General features: G+C 32.5%; 1 protein-coding gene across 1 annotated transcript in view; it reads left to right on the top strand.

The window, feature by feature from the left end:
* The window catches only part of Hdx (highly divergent homeobox), a 127,361-nt gene extending 116,079 nt beyond the window's left edge, over window positions 1-11,282 (top strand). Inside the window, exons 8-10 of the mRNA XM_047536614.1 lie at window positions 365-448; window positions 6,721-6,843; window positions 10,928-11,282. Coding sequence (XP_047392570.1) covers window positions 365-448; window positions 6,721-6,843; window positions 10,928-11,053 — 333 coding nt within the window. The 3' untranslated portion in view covers window positions 11,054-11,282. The remainder of the gene's footprint in view (window positions 1-364; window positions 449-6,720; window positions 6,844-10,927) is intronic.
* The last annotated feature ends 2,522 nt before the right edge of the window (window positions 11,283-13,804 follow it).

Genomic DNA, 13,804 nt, shown 5'->3' with positions numbered 1-13,804 from the left:
TATTTTTGCCATTAAAATATACTACCCATATAGGAAGTGAGTTCTCTGTCGCTGGAGGGCGCTATTTAAGCAGAATCGAATGCCTGCTTTTTTTTTCCCCAAGGATATTGTGAAAAGTAATTTTCTAATTTAAATAGTATTAAAGTAATTTCCTATATTCTAAACAGTCATCAATTAAATGTGAAAGGAAGGGGCACAAAAACACTGAGTAACTCTGTGGAGGCAGTTAATTTATTCCAGATAACCTAAACTAGATAACTCAATTGCTAAACCTAAACCATGATTATGTGTGTTCTATACATTGTTGAATACAGTGAAAATCATCTGATAAATATTAATGGAAACTTCTCTACTTGTATTACAGAAAATAGAAATTATTGATGATGAAGAAAGTGACATGATAAGTAATTCTGAAGTAGAACAAGTGAATTCTCTCTTGGATTATAAGGTAAAATTAATTTCAAATTCTAAATTTATTCAGAGAAAGTATTAAATGAGGCAGACTTTTACAGTACCTGTGTTACTCCCATTTTAAAGATTAAGCATTCTGGAGCTCTGCACTGATTCTCTCAGGCAACTTAAATATCAGAGTGCTGTACATATTAATAATTGGTGGCTGGTTTAAGTGGGTATGATTTTAAGTAGAGTTTGCTGACCAAGAGTAAGTATTGATGTACAGCAAGGTAGTTAATATGAAATACATGGAAAAGCCTTTTTAAAGCGAATGTTCATTTTTTAACTAGTGGTGGGGCGTGGTGGTACATTCTTGTAGCCCCAAATAATCAGGAGGGAGACTAGATGGAACAATCACTTGAGTGCTCTTGTTGGAGACCAGCCTAGGCAACATAATGAGACTCCATTTGAAAAAACAAATCAAAGGTAAAGCAGAGATTTTTTTGTAGTGATCCCTGATATTTATATCTTGAATTGCTACTTCTTCTGAAGACCATCTTTAAAAATATGATAATATATCTGTTCTAGAAGAAGTTTAAAAACAATTCCCAAAGTAAATACAGAATGAATATGAAAAGAGATGACCTTTTCTTAATGTCACTTGTTACTAAACTGAAAGGCTTCCTTTGACAATGTGCCATACATAATTATGTTTTTATTAAATTTTGACATAAGCTATCAATCTGTATGTCAATATGTTTTCTGCATAGATTTATAAATGCTATCCCTTTTTTTAACCAGTATCCTCTCTAACTAGATAAATTTGGGATCTTCTGAAAATTTGGCTACATAGTACTTCTTTCCAAACACAAAGGTTCTTTAATATTTCCAAGTGTTCAAATAAGAGACTAGTAATCTTAAGATGTTATCAAAAATAGCATTTTATCAGAAAAGACAACAGCTGTCATTTTCTCAAAAAATCTTCAGTCTTACTATAATTGAAATTTATGTCACTCAACAGATTCTGTTTACCAAATGTTCATAACATGTCAGGTTTTAAAATATTGAACATTGTAAACACAGAAGGAAATTGTCTTTTGAAATTTATTTGCCAATTGGTCAAAGAGCACAATACGATCCTGTATTTAAACTGTATTCCAGCTAACAGAATTATAAAGTTGTTCATTCTGAAGTACAAGAGATCATGCTAAGCTATCCTACACGGTCATATAATATTTCTAAATTCCCAGTTAAGGATTAAAATGACTCTGCAGGCCACAACTTGGCACAGACTATGGAAACTGCAGACAAGAAGACTGGATTGCACAGCTGTTAAGTTTGCTCTACTTAGCACTCTCAAACAGGTCAGATAGGGTCGGGCTCAAGACTCAGAGGATTCTTTCCAAGACCTCTCCCCTCTGGGATGACAGTGGACTTGAGAAGGTTTGAAGCTGAAGACCAAAAGGGCATAGCAGAGTGTCCAGTCCAGAAATATCAATGAACATTTTTACTGAACTCTAAAGGACATTAGTAATTCAGTGATTTCCATTGGGGTAAATGTGGGAACAGGAAGTTCTGTCCCATTAAACATACCCTTTATAACACTTCACCATCTTACACCAACTTTTTTCTTTAATTCTCAAAGATACATACCTATATAGAAAATATCATTTTATAATCATTTTATAAATATTTCGTTCACCTCATCTATGAATTCTGTTAGCTAAATTCTAAAGTAAATATATGAAACCTCATATGTCAGTTGTTATTGCAGATTTCATCCTTACCAGTTTAGAAAAGTGAACAGTTGAGAGAAAATTGTTGTACCATACTCCATTTACATATGCCTGCTAATGTTATTTGGGGATGAAAATCACATTGTTGATTTCTTAAGTATATTCATCATAATCTTCTTGAAGACAAAGACTTCTTTTACTTATCTTTTGTTACCTATTGGAGAACCTGGCACATAGATATTCAGTGATTAGTTGCTGAGTGAGTTAAGGAATGAGTGAATTCATATTATGAAATACTAGCATTTCTATTATGTCAGTTCTCATTTATAAAATCAAAGATGATCAGGAGCTATATCATTAAAAATCTTCTTCCCATATGGAATTCATTTCTTCATGGGACTTACTGCAGTATAATGAAAGAATATTCCATATGGTGCATTTGATAATCATTACTATAAAATCATCAATACTCAGTTTGGGCATAGCGGAGTTTCTGATTGAAATGCATTACTGGAAAATCATATTGCTATGAGTTCTAACTAAAACAAAATGCTGATGAGACAAGTTGATGGGCACAGTGAGGCATGAATAACTGTATCATAAATTAGCACCTCAGGCTAACCACCACCCTCCATTAATAGCTTACACAGAGATCAAAGCTCCGGTCTTCATGGAATCTTGAGTGCTCCCTACAATCATTTTGGAGAAGTATTGACAAAGCTTACTGGGAATGGGGGGAGGATTTTAGCAAGAAAAATAAGCTATACCTTGTTTTGTGAAGTTCAGTGTTATTTTACTAGTTCTACTCACAAGCATTCCATTCCTTAGGAAAATCTCTAAAAACACATAAATTACCACTTGTAATATAAGAAGTGTTTAATAGGCTTACAAAATGCAGCTCCAGGAAGAAAATGTCTGCAATATTAAATTGTCCTAAATATGTTTATGCTTTTGAAATATTTGATAAATACCGAGGAGGAGAATTATTTGCTTGAAAAGTTAGAGATCTGCATACCAAAAGATTCTTTGTGAATTTGGAAAATTTGAATTAATGATTTAAAATGTTTTCTGATGAAACATGAGAGAAGCACAGGAGGACTGTGTATTCAAATGGAGACACTACAATAATGATGATAGCTATCTCCTGTATTCAAAAAGACTTCCTGGTCAGCACTTCAGTATACTGCTGCTCTGACAATGCCCTGACTAATAAAAAACAAAGGTTTAGAATTAGTAAAATGTATTGTGGCAGGAGCATGTTGAATTTTATTACAATGCTTACTTTTAGCTTAGATTGTTGTAGAGTGCCTCTGGATAGGAATTTAGCTTGTGCAGATGTTTTACTTGATATTAAATTATCTAAAAATGAAGCAGTTTTATCAAATACATTCTAAACTAAGGTGATGAAATAAATGGCACAATAAACATGTTCACAGATTGAATGGGATTAATACCACAGCATCCTCCCAATTGAAACAACAAAATCACCATGGAGTTAACTAATTTTAATATGTCTTGCGCAGCATTTTGAACAAACGCTGTTAAAGGTCCTGTTATACTCTTTGAGTATATGTTGGTGAGGTACAAAGTGTTATTATTTAAAAATCAAATATAGAAAAATTATAGCAAACAACTTAAATTATCCATCTCCTCAAATGTGATTTTTGTTGTAAATACATCGGAAATTTGTTCTCTTAGTGATTTTGAAATGTACGATAAATTATCATTTACTATATTCACCTCACCACATATACTATTTGGCTTAACAAAAAACAAAGAATTTTTGTCATTTGCAAAACATGGATGGAATTGAAGACAATTATTGATTTCATGCACAGAAAGTCAAATAGTTCATGTTCTTCCTTATATGTGGAATCTAAAACAATTGAATTCAAAGAAACAGAAAATAGAATTGTGGTTTTTGGAGACTGAGGGGTGAGGAAATGAGGAGATGATTGATTGTCAAAGGGTACAAATCCTTAGGAGGAAGAAAGTTTTTTTTTTTCTTCAGAATTTTTTGTGGGTTTCTTGTTTCATTGTTGCTTTTTCTTGTTTTCATTCTGTTTTTGTGGTGCTGGAGATGGAACCCGGGTGGGTCAAGAATGTTCTGTACTACTAAGCTACACCCCAGCACTCTTATTTTTCTTGTAATAGGGAGTGTTTCCCTATTTTGGCCAGACTGACCTCAAACTCACAATCTTGCTGTAGCCTCCAGGTTAAATCATGCCTTCATACTCCACTGCATAGCTTGTATTCTTAATAGGTTTACTGATATATAATTTCCACATGGAAAAAAAATCACGTCTATACAATTAGACAAATTTTGACAAGTGCAAACGGTTGTGTAAATATTGCCTCAATTTGTTTATTCACTTGCTAATGAAGGTTGGACTGTTTCCAGTTAAGGAATTTTGTGAATAAAAATGCTATAAATGTTTGTGTATAAGTATTTTGGGACGTGTTTTCACTTCTCTTGGTTAACTACCTAAGAGTAGGATTACTGGGCAAGAATGAATGTATTAAATTTTATAATAAACTGAAAAAAATGTTTTTCAAATGACTGTACCATTTTATACTCTCACCAGCAGTGTATGAAACTTTTAGTTATTCCAAATTCTCACAAATACTTGGTATTATCAATTTCCTTAACTTTAGCCATTGTAGTAATTTAGTAGCAGTACTTCATTGTGGCTTTAATTTGAATTGCCTTAATGGAAAATTATATTAAATATATTTTACATGCTGAATAATTTTTCATATATCTTCTTTGCTGATGTATTCAAATATATTGCCTGCTTTATAGTCTGTGGAAGTTCTATAATTCTTTTTTGTTTTGTTTTGTTTTTTGCAATACTGGGGATTGCACATAGGAGCCCTCTACCACTGAGTTACATCCCCAGCCCTTTATATTTATTAGGTTGAGTCAGGATCTCACTAAGTTACCATGACTGTTCTCAAACTTGTGATCCTCCTGCCTCAGTCTATGGAGTCACTGGAATTACAGGATCCACCACATCTGGCCTATAATTGGGACTTAAGAGTTCTTTATGCATGCTGGATATGAGTCCTTTTTTCAGATATGTGAATTGCAAATATTTTCTCCCAATATGTGACTTGTGTTTTTATTTTCTTTACAGTGTTTTCTGATGAGTAAATTTATTATGGAATCTTTAAGTTTCATGCTATTTATGTCCTTTTATAATTTTTTTCCCTTTCCAAAGGTCATAGTTTTTCTCCAATTTTCTGCAGTCTTACATTTTTAGGTTTCACATTTAGGTATATATCCTTTTCTTATTAAATATTGTTCATAATATGAGGTAAGGTTTGATAACTTTTTTTTCACGTGAATTTACATTGTGGTATTGAGATGCCTCCTACTTTACTCTTTTTGCTAAAGATTGCTTTGACTATTCTGGGTCTCTTAGTTTACCAAATGAATTTTGTGATTGATTTTTCTAGTTCTACAAAGAATGTCATTTTAATAGGAATTGCATTAAATCTGTGTGGCACTTTTGGTAGTATGACCGTTTTGACAATATTAATTGTGCCTATCCAACAACATGGGAGATCTTTCCATCTTCCAAAGTTTTCTACATTTCTTTCTTCAGTGTTCTGTAGTTTTCATTGTTAGATCTTTCAACACTTGTTAGACTGATTCCCAAGTATTTTATTTTTTTGTTGAGGCTATTGTGAATCCAGTAGTTTTCCTAATTTCTCTTCCAGTGGATGCATCATCAATGTATAGAAATGCATTTGATTATGGATATTGATTTTATATCCTGCTATTTTGCTGAATTCATTTATTGGTTCTAGAAGTTTTCTGGTGAACCTTTTTGGATCTTCTAAATATAGAATCATGTCTTTGGCAAGTAGTGATAGTTTGAGTTCTTCTTTTCCTATTTATATCCCTTTAATTTTTCTTCTAATTGCTCTGGGGTAGAGTTTCCAGGACTATGTTGAATAGAAGTGGTAAAAGAGGGCATCCCTGCCTTGTTCCAGTTCTTAGAGGGAATGCTTTCAGTTTTTCTCCATTTAGAATGATGTTGGCCATGGGCTTAGCATAGATAGCTTTTACAATTTTGAGGTATGTTCCTACTCTCCATAGTTTACCAGACTCCTCAAAGTGGGGAGCTAAGCAAACTTCTTACAATTTTAGTAATACCAGTCCAATCTTGGTATAAAATAACCTTTGTAGTTCTCAGTATTTGACTTTATGAATGATATATCCAGCATTGCTGTATCTGCTATTGCTCTTAGAGTTAATTGGACTCATACATTCTTAATCCTAATCCAAATGCTAATTGTTTGATATAATAAGAGTCTTTCCAAGAAGAAAACTGTTTCTTGGTTTTACTCTTATTGGAATTTATTTGATTTTATTTTTAACCTTGAAAGTATTTTTTGTTGGTGATTTGCGTGAAAGGAAGCCATTGAGTAACAGGATAATTTCCTCCTGTGCTTTATATGTCTTTAACATTTGTTATTTTCTTTGTTTTCCTTGTGATTTGATTGCTTTTAGAATTTTATTGTGTTTCAAACATGTACATTTCTGTTTACATAGGTAAATTTTGTTTGATATTTTTTCCCTCAGAATGAAGAAGTCAGATTCATTGAAAATGAGTTAGAGATTCAAAAGCAAAAATACTTTAAACTTCAGACTTTTGTTCGAAGCTTGATACTAGCTATGAAATCCGATGATAAGGAACAACAACAGGTAGGTCCCAAAGAGACTAGTAAGCTATAATGCATCATGTTGAAAAATGGCATGTCACACCTGGGTTCTTCATATCTTTTGTTATTTTATACTCCTGCTTGACATGGAGGAGAAATGGTTGTTACTTTATGACATTTTTAAGTTTTCTTGAGAAAAGCTGTTCAGGTTTTTGTGCTACTATAGTGGAAAATGTAAATAATAGATTCCAAACTTTATTAATTCCAGACCAGAATTTAGGGAAAACTGATTTTGAATTGATTTTAAGGAGTACCCTAAAATATTTGTAGAGACAGGGTTACCCTAACTAGAGAGGCACATTTTAGGAAAATGTTATGAGTGAAAGTGATGAGACATTTACTTACCTCTCTTCTGCATCTTAATTACCTGCAAGCCCCCAGGAGAATTCACAAATGTTCGAATACCTTCTATTCTTTGATCTATTGCTCATCACTAAGAAAATATGAAATTACTTTGAGAAATTCTTTGTGACCATAATGTATAACTTACTTTTCTCAATTTAAGTAAACTGTCTCAGACCCCAACTCCAAGATGAAATGTTCCTTATTTTTTGCTATGGACTTTTGTTTACAAATACCTTCCAAGTAACATTTGCTGTCTCATATTTTCATGTGAAATCTATATAATCATTAATTCATCTTGAAAATAATTATAGAAGTATATTAAATGTGCTACTTAATAATAAATCATACCAAATTTGCCTTATTTATATAGTTTCATACTAATTCTTGTCTGAGAAGTTCTATCAGTAGTGTGAGACACAGGTAACCATTATTTAGGAAGCAGTCTCAGAAATTTTTATTCAGTGAGAAATGTCAGAAGTGCAAATATTTATCCCCTACACCCAAGCAAGACTGCACATACATACCCTAACCCATCTTCTCTAGGGGGAAAGGTTTCAGTTTTAACATTCCATAATTCCACTTTTTTCAAGGAAAAAATCTTTATATTATTAACTGATGTGTTGAACTACAAAATTTAAACTAGAAGAGTATACTCATGAAGTTCAAAATAGCATGTACTTTATGTGTCCAGTTTCATGAATTTTATTCCTTCAGCCCACCAACATCAGGATGGTAACCTTTAGTTACTTTTGTCAACTTTATTTCAGCATATTGCTTTATCATGTGATATATGCATATTTCATGACATATTAAAATGTTTTTGTTCTTTTAGGAACCTAAAATGCAGATTATAAGTGAACAAGAATGGTAGTTTGAACATAGTCCCAAAAATGCTCTAAATGTTAAATAACTAAAAAATTAGGTCCAACCAATGGAATAATGTGGAGTGTGAAATTGGTCTCAAAAACTCTAGCATATTTTTCATTCATTTTCATGTCCAGTTAACTAGTACTTAATTGGTATATTTAGTCCTGTCTCCTGACATCTAGTAATTTTACAGACTCCAGTTTATTCTAATTATATCTCATTCTTATCTTGCTTCTTTCCCCACTACCATTAGCAAATAATAAAATAATCTGTATTTTATTTTTCTCCTTCTCTGTTACTTTTCCTCTGATAAAAGGTCAATGAACGAACATATGGACAAAAAATTGACTGAAAGAAAGACAAAGTGATATAAAAATTTTGCTAAATGTCATACCCTGCATAATCAGCACCCAAAATACAAACTACTGATTTTCATGACTTTCATAGTTGAGATGGGATAATGAATCTCAAAATATGGTCTCAAGTATAGAAGACACCCATGGTAGTACACAAAAATAATTTAGGTGATCTCTTAAATTACTGATCTTTTACACTATGAAATATTTACAGATTCAGTTTCAGAAATAATTTTAGTCTACCTAATAAAAGAGAACCATTGTATCAGTGGTTTCTTTTTTTAAAAAAAATTCTTATTGTTTTTCCATTAATCTTATTTTGGAAGTTGAATGAAATAAGTGGTCCATAATTATTTTCCTGGTAAAGAATTTCAGGGTTTAAGCCAATATGGTACTCTCTGATTGAAATGTAAGATTTGCCAAAGGTATTTTTAAATCAGTGGCCATTTTTAAATCAAAATAATGTTGCCATCATTGTTCTAAGCCATAAGGTTTTCTTCCCCTAATAATTCACTATGAGATCCTAACCTGATCAATTGCTTTTCTTGAACTTTAATTTCTCTACTTTGCAAAGAAGATAATAATGATAACATTATAGAACTTGGCATTCATACCCTAAGTTCTACAGTGTTATAGAGACTGATCATATATTTAGGAAAAACTTTAATTAACTCTTGGGAAGAATGGCACTTGGTCAGACCCTGAAGATAGTTGTTATTGATGAAGAAACTTTAATAAAGAAAGTTGTATTTATGTTGGCCTTGATGAAAAAAGCAGTTCCAGCAATTGGCATTTGTCTGAGCATTTGTCCAGTGTAGCAATGCTGATGCCTAACAAATTATCAAAAGAAGAATGCTGAAGTGGTCTTTATGCATTAGTAATACTGTATACTTCCTCAGATAGTAAAGTTTTAATATTTCTTACTATACTCAATTTAGTCAGTCAACTACATGTAATACAGTTGCAAAGAAATTAATAATAGTGTTTCTCTGATTTCTAGGACTCCTTACTAGAATTTAGAATATCATTGAGTCTTCTCATCCATTTAACTTTCCAGGGCTCTATGCACATGTTCAATGTGTGTTAATTGAGGACTTTTCCCTCTTTACTATGGTATGTTCAAAATTGCATAGTGAACTAAATCCCATAATTTATTATTCATAGTCTGATCAGTCAATTCAAGCAAAAATTCTGTAGAACCTGGACAGGGTTAGTGGCATCCCATTCTTCTAGAAAAAATAGCTCTGTGTCCTATTACTGGATCCCAGCATCTTAGAATGCACGTAATAATTTAGGTTACTTTACTGTGTAAATATTCTCCATTTCAGCAAGAACAACTTAATGATATAAAATAAATAAAACAATTTTATCTCAGGAGGTAGATTTTCCTTGTACAGTCAGACAAAAAAGAGAAAATTGTACTCCTTGCCTCTGCTACACAGCAAAAGGTATAGGATCTATAACTGTCACTTCTTTTAATAAAGAAAATAGGAGAAAACTGTCTCATTTCAACAGTGGATTTCACATGTTCTCCAACAGGCCCTGGCTTTCTGTTCCTTAATTGGATAGTGGCAAGCTTTCGTTTGTTCCTATTCCCTTGGTCCTTGTTTACTATTGTGCCCAAAGCCCACACTACAAGTAATGCTGTCTAAAAATTCCAGATATGCTACACTATTTTTAGCATTGGGATCAGAAAATCAATCGTTTAGGTCCAATTTCTTATGGTCAAGTGAACATCAGCACCATCAGCACATAAAATTGGATAAATTATTTAATTCTCTAGTTTAGATGCATGTTCTGCAACTCCAGATTAAATAATTAGACTATGGCAAATCTTGGTTCATGATGTTCAACTTATTCTAATGAGCAGCCTCTAGATACATCATTACCAGAGCTAGATTTAATGATTCAACTGGCCCTAGCGGGTGCTTGACCATCTGATATGGACATAGTGTAAGGAAAGAGAAAAAAATCAGTTGGTCTTTTGAAGTTGTTAAAGTTTAATCTAAAGTAGAATAACTGAACTTCTTTCCTAACTATTAAATTCGCTCTCCCAATGAAGAACAATATAGTCCTTTGTGAAATGTGGTTTTCTCTAAAGTATACCAAAACCAGGCATGAATATTAATAAAGAATACAATTTTAAAATCCTTTAGCAGTGATCAGTGAACACTCAAAACCAGTTTGAAAATCACTTAATTCAGACACTTCAAAGCACTTTGTTCAGAATACTTACTCATTTCCTTCCTAATTTTCTCCTTTAGACAGGGTTCTACTCTACATAATCCACACTCCCAACACCTAGTAATTTGTTACCTCTTATTAGTGTATGAAGATATTTTTTCTTTTAGGTAAGTTATTATATAAGATCCTGAAACATAAATGGTTCTTTCTTTAAGTCCATAAAAATAAATCAGAATTAGAGGACTACAACTACTAACATTAAATTGAAAAAATCTATCCACATACTAATCCAAAAAATTGATTTTTCTGACTCAGGCACTGCTGTCAGATTTACCTCCTGAATTAGAAGAGATGGATTTCAATCATGCCTCACCGGAGCCTGATGATACCTCATTCAGTGTGTCGTCTTTATCAGAGAAAAATGCCTCAGACAGTTTGTGATTTGAGGGGGAGGGGAATATATGATGCAGTTTTTTGGCTGCTAAACAGGTGTGCATTTCAAGATAACTGTATTCTGTTGCCCCACTATTCTTCAGTTTGAAAAATGCATTGTTGAAACATTCTGTGAAAGATGGACAAGATACAATGGCTACAATGCAAAAAGCTGCATGTAAAATTTAAAAGCATCATTTGAGAATTTTTTCCAGACTGGAATTCTGGAAAAAAAATTTAATTTTAAACAACTCAACTATAAAATTTATTATATCTAATTTCTGAAAGATTTTTGCTTGACTTTATATAAGAATCTTAGTAATAGTTTTAACCAGAGACACAAAAAATAAAACCATTTCATCATTACTTATTAAGTTATTAAATCTGGATTAGTCTTGTTTTTGTAGCCATTACATCTTTCCTCCTCTCTCCTTTTCCTATCATCCATATACACTTTTACTCAGGAAAGTGGATTGAAAATTAAAAACAAAACTTTAAAGATTTATTCAACCTGGACGAGTCCTGGGATTTATTTTTCAACTCCTTATGAGAATTTGACTTAAGCTAATTATTGAAAATTGAAGTGATTACTAGTATGTAATTGTAAATTGTTGCTATTTCTTCTATTATCTAACCCAAATATTTGCAGGGAGGGGGGAACACTATGGAAAGTTAATTCACTAACATAAAGTCAAATAAATTATTAAGTGTACAGAAAACAAAATGTAAAAGATTAGTCAATGGGAATTCTTCATTGCTACAAATGCAAATATTCATAAGATTCATAGTAAATTTGTGTAACTGAGTTAAATTTTGCACAAATATTTCAAGTTTATCACCATCTTCATAATATTTTTTCAGTTCTTACATTTTATGAAACAGGAAGTCAAGGTAAGCCACTGAGATTGTTTTTTAAATCTTCACTCAGCTTTGCCACAAAATTTACCTCATTTCCATGTGAGGCCTGTATAGAGCCATCAGCCAAGGATAACATCCAAAAAGTGTTATATTACTTTGGTTGTAAATCCTAGTCCTCTGAATTTCCTGGATACTATTCTATGAATATTCACCTAAAGCAGACATGATACCCTGTTGCTCTATTCGTAGATACCAGATGGCAACATACTGTAGACAGTTCTTTGCAGATATTCCTTTCTGGGATACCAGATGGTATTACCAAGACCCATAGAAGGGAAAAATGCAAGTTTTGCCCTAAGCTCACAGTGCCATATATTGTGAATTGGCACTGTGGAACTGTGTTTTATGGTTAAATTACTATTTATACCTAAAAGACTAATGAAAACTAAATGACTCTTGTGATTATTAAGTTTTCATTTCAGATATTTAAAAAAATTCAGTAAAAGCCAATTTTGATCTTGGACTTTACTATTAATGAATACAGAAAGGCAATCATGAATGCCTTTGACCTTGAAAGATCCGCCCCCCCCCCCGCTACACAAACATTGGAGGCTCATTGATGGTCCTTCATTTTTCAAATATTTGTTTGACTTGATATTGCTGCCATAATACTGCTATGTTTCTTTTGTTAGCAGAAATATTTCAGGTATGCAGGTATGCTCCCATCTAGCTGAGAACAAACTCCAAGCCTGAGAGTTTCTCCTAGGGTCTCCTTTATAGTTTTTGTGTGTCTTTCAACTCAAAATTTCTTCTGCCTCAATTTAACCCTCTTCTAGCTAGTTCTTATTGTAAATAAGATTAGGTAAGTTTCTCCTACATAATTTAACACTAAAGATTGTATTTTCACACCTTAGAATTTAGTCACTGAATAAAAATATTTGTTTAGCTCCTGCTATAAGGAAGGCACTGTCCTGGAAATTGGATTTCTCAGCAAGCTGTAGATTTCGAAAAGAAATATTTCTTGTTATCTTTTTCAGGGATATTAACAAAACTTATTTAAGTGGAAACTGTAATCAATTCAAGGATTCTGCTAGGTATGATGCCTAGAGGAAATAGTACTCTACACTTTGGGAAGGAAGCCTAGATGACTCCCTTGTTCCTGATAAATTTCCATTAAACTAGAAACTATAAATCATAACAGTAAATTTAGGACTTTATCTTATCATTTGTGTTTCATCATCACAATTATGTCTTTTACCATCACTGGAATTAAAACACTTCTAAAAGGAAATGTGGCTATTCTATACCAGGAAACAAAGGAAATAGCTGTATTAAAAATCATAATTGACATGTTGAAATTATGCACTATATATTTGAAAAAGATGTCAAAGTCAAGTATTAAAAACTACTATAGGACTGAAGATGTAGGTTTACGATAGAGTGATTGCCTAGCATGTGCTAGGCCCTGGATTTGAACCCCAGCACCACAAAATTTAAAAAAAAAAATCCTATTATAAAGAACATATTTTTTCACAGATATAGATAGGAGTTGGTTTTAAGGGAAAATGCAGCTCTCATTAACATCTCCATGGTGGAGGGTAAAAATCAACTAGTGTTTCTTTAGAGCTGACAGTCTTAAAACAGACCATAGGGATATGGATGTAGCTCAGTGGTACAGCTTATGCTTAGCATGAATTTGATTCAAAGCCCTGAAAAAACAAACAAACAAACAAAAACCCACAAGGTACTACATGAATTGTTTCTCAGACAGAAGGCAATGTGAAAAATTACTTTTTTCTATTAACTATATCTGGATGTCTTCTTTAAGCTTAGTATAACCAAGTAACTTTTAAGCAGGAAATGTTTATCTGAGAGCATTTGCCTTCCAAATTGTGGACTTAA

This window comes from Sciurus carolinensis, chromosome X (genome assembly GCF_902686445.1).
Source record: "Sciurus carolinensis chromosome X, mSciCar1.2, whole genome shotgun sequence".
Taxonomy (NCBI): Eukaryota; Metazoa; Chordata; class Mammalia; order Rodentia; family Sciuridae; genus Sciurus; species Sciurus carolinensis.
Note: the sequence above shows the minus strand (reverse complement) of the source record. Positions and strands in the feature narration are given on the sequence as shown.